This window comes from Lupinus angustifolius, chromosome LG13, assembly GCF_001865875.1.
Source record: "Lupinus angustifolius cultivar Tanjil chromosome LG13, LupAngTanjil_v1.0, whole genome shotgun sequence".
NCBI lineage: Eukaryota > Viridiplantae > Streptophyta > Magnoliopsida > Fabales > Fabaceae > Lupinus > Lupinus angustifolius.
Window position 1 is genome coordinate 8,524,584 of NC_032021.1, and position 2,577 is coordinate 8,527,160.

The 2,577-nt window shown below is 33.1% G+C and overlaps 1 protein-coding gene across 1 annotated transcript in view; it reads left to right on the forward strand.

Annotated features, from left to right (window-relative positions):
• LOC109363394 (transcription factor bHLH118-like) overlaps positions 1-2,577 on the forward strand; it is a 6,113-nt gene extending 3,536 nt beyond the window's left edge. Inside the window, exons 2-3 of the mRNA XM_019609644.1 lie at positions 2,007-2,336; positions 2,477-2,577. Of these exons, the coding sequence (XP_019465189.1) occupies positions 2,007-2,336; positions 2,477-2,560 (414 nt within the window). The 3' untranslated portion in view covers positions 2,561-2,577. The remainder of the gene's footprint in view (positions 1-2,006; positions 2,337-2,476) is intronic.

The following is a 2,577-nucleotide window of genomic DNA, read 5'->3' on the forward strand; positions in this document are numbered from 1 at the left end:
TTATAATCCATATTTATAATCTACTCAAAATTCACATAAATAAACAACTTTAAGTCTTTAACAAATTCAAAATCTAAATTAAAAAACATATATCAATGCAAAAGTATCACTTAACAACCACAAAATATAAATAAATGACATAACTTCACAACTCACTATATAAAACAAATAAATTTAGAGTTTTAACATTTAACATCAATGAGTCAAAGTTATCTTATATGAATATTATATTTTAATACCAAATCCTATCTTCAGACAGTACCCCAAGATTACACAAATGTCACTGAGATTACACACGAATGAACCAAAATGTGTAATCTAAGTATGCTTTGGAAACATGTGCCTTGAAGTGTTGAAGAAGAGTTGGAAAGATGAGTCACCTTGTAATGAGTTTTTAAGTTTTTAAGTTTTAAAAAAAAAAAAATATATGTGTATAAACCAACCGGTTTAGTAAAATACCGGCCGGTTCACCGGTTTTAACCGGTTTTGACCGGTTTTTGACCGGTTTTGATACTTGGCCGGTTCAACACCTGTACCGTACCGGTTAGGGGGCCGGTTCACCGGTTTTCCAGTTGAACCGGCCGGTACGGTACGGTTTTTATAACAATGGTTGTATGTATGACATACAACATCGTCAACAAAAGCGTTGTTAACCATGCCTGTATACTATTGCACTTACATAGAAAGTGTCCGAAAGTGCTATTATATATCTAAAATAAGTGATGTTGAACTTCAACTGTATGGCGTAATGTTCTTAACTTTTTATTGTTTTTAATTTGTTCTTTAGGGGAAACATGATGTTAATATTCATAGACTCACATTTCTTTTCCCAAATGATTATCAAGTTTGATCTACAAAGTTGTTTGTAGACATATCATTATTAAAAAATAAAACGCTTCAAGTGCTGATCCACATCATGTGAACGGAAAAGGGTAGGGTCACAGTTGTGTTTATGAGCAGTGACCTCAAATAATTCTGATATTAAAATATTAAATACTCTGATATCATTTCATACATGCTAATCTTATGCATATGATTAGGTCCACGTTAAAGCCTACAAATAGTTATCCCAAAATAAATGCATCTGCTTCTTTAGCCTCCATAGCCAAAATTGAGGAAATATATCGGAGCACTCATTGAAGTGAATAGAACAACCATGTTTCCTTTACAACGAGGCAAAGAGCTGGTGATCAAGTTTTCTAATAGCCCCCACCAACAACAACACCAAATCTCAGAAGATCTGATTCTGGATGATTATGATTCCCTTGGTGTCAATGATTCTGATAAAATAATCACTAGTAACCAGCCAAAGAACCTAATTTATGGGGCTGAAAAGAGTGCTCCTGGTGATTCTAATGAACATATGAAGAAGATAGTTCATAGGGATATTGAGAGGCAAAGGAGGCAAGAAATGGCTACTCTTCATGCATCTCTTAGATCCCTTCTCCCTCTTGAGTTCATCCAGGTGAAAAATCTATATATCTTTGTGTATGTGTGTTTCTTTCCTTAAAAAATTAATATAATATTTTTCCCTAAATTGCAAAACTCCTTGAAGCTACTCAATATATCTCATTTGTTTTTTTATAAGCAAAAGTATTATAAAAGGGTACAAGGGTTGTGATTATCCTTTCGAAATTAGGCTACTCAATGAGTTTTTAGTAATCACCCTCTCTAACAAATCCAAATGGAAGGTCTCTAACCCTATATTTTCGTTTGTTCCATGTATCTTTATTCACATTAAAATGGTTGTTTCTTTCCTTGTTTCAAACAATGTTGAAGTCCTATTTCAAGATCATAGGTGATTCACTAATTTGTGTATATTGTGTATGTAAGCTTGGAGTACCTCCACTACTCCTTTTTCTATATTATTTTTTCATAATTGTTTTCAAAAACAATTGTGTATTATCACGTTCTTCAAGTTTTTTAGGTGTTATATTTTATAAGCTATTTCTTTTTAGGTGTTAATATTTAGGGGTATTTATTTATTTATTTTGATGGGATTTCAGGGGAAGCGTTCAATATCTGACCACATGAACGAGGCAGTGAATTACATAAAGTACATGCAGGAGAATATCAAAGAACTTGGTGCCAAGAGAGATGAACTGAAGAAACTCTCAACTTCTAAGCTGGAAAACCATGCTACCAACCATGCTCATGGAAGCTTTACTATCCATGAGAACAATGGGATTGTGAGAATTGAAATTACCAGTTGCTCCATAGAGGAAAGATTCACACTTTCAAAGTTGCTGCAGTTACTTCTTGAAGAAGGACTTGAAGTAGTTAATTGTCTTTCAACTGAAGTCAATGGAAGATTGTTCCACAGTGTCCAGTGTGAGGTATGAAGTCCAGGGTTTCTTTTTATTCATATTCTACATAACTAACCTACTAACATTTGCCGATAAAAAAATATATTTGTATGTAAAATTTCCTCTAATATTATATATTTTGTCTTTAATTTATGAACTTGGATTCACAGGTTAACAAGTCCAAAAGTGTAAATCTATCTGTGCTGAGAAGGAAAGTTGCTGATGTATTTCCATCCTATACATGTTGTGAATAACATTGTGGTTGTATCTA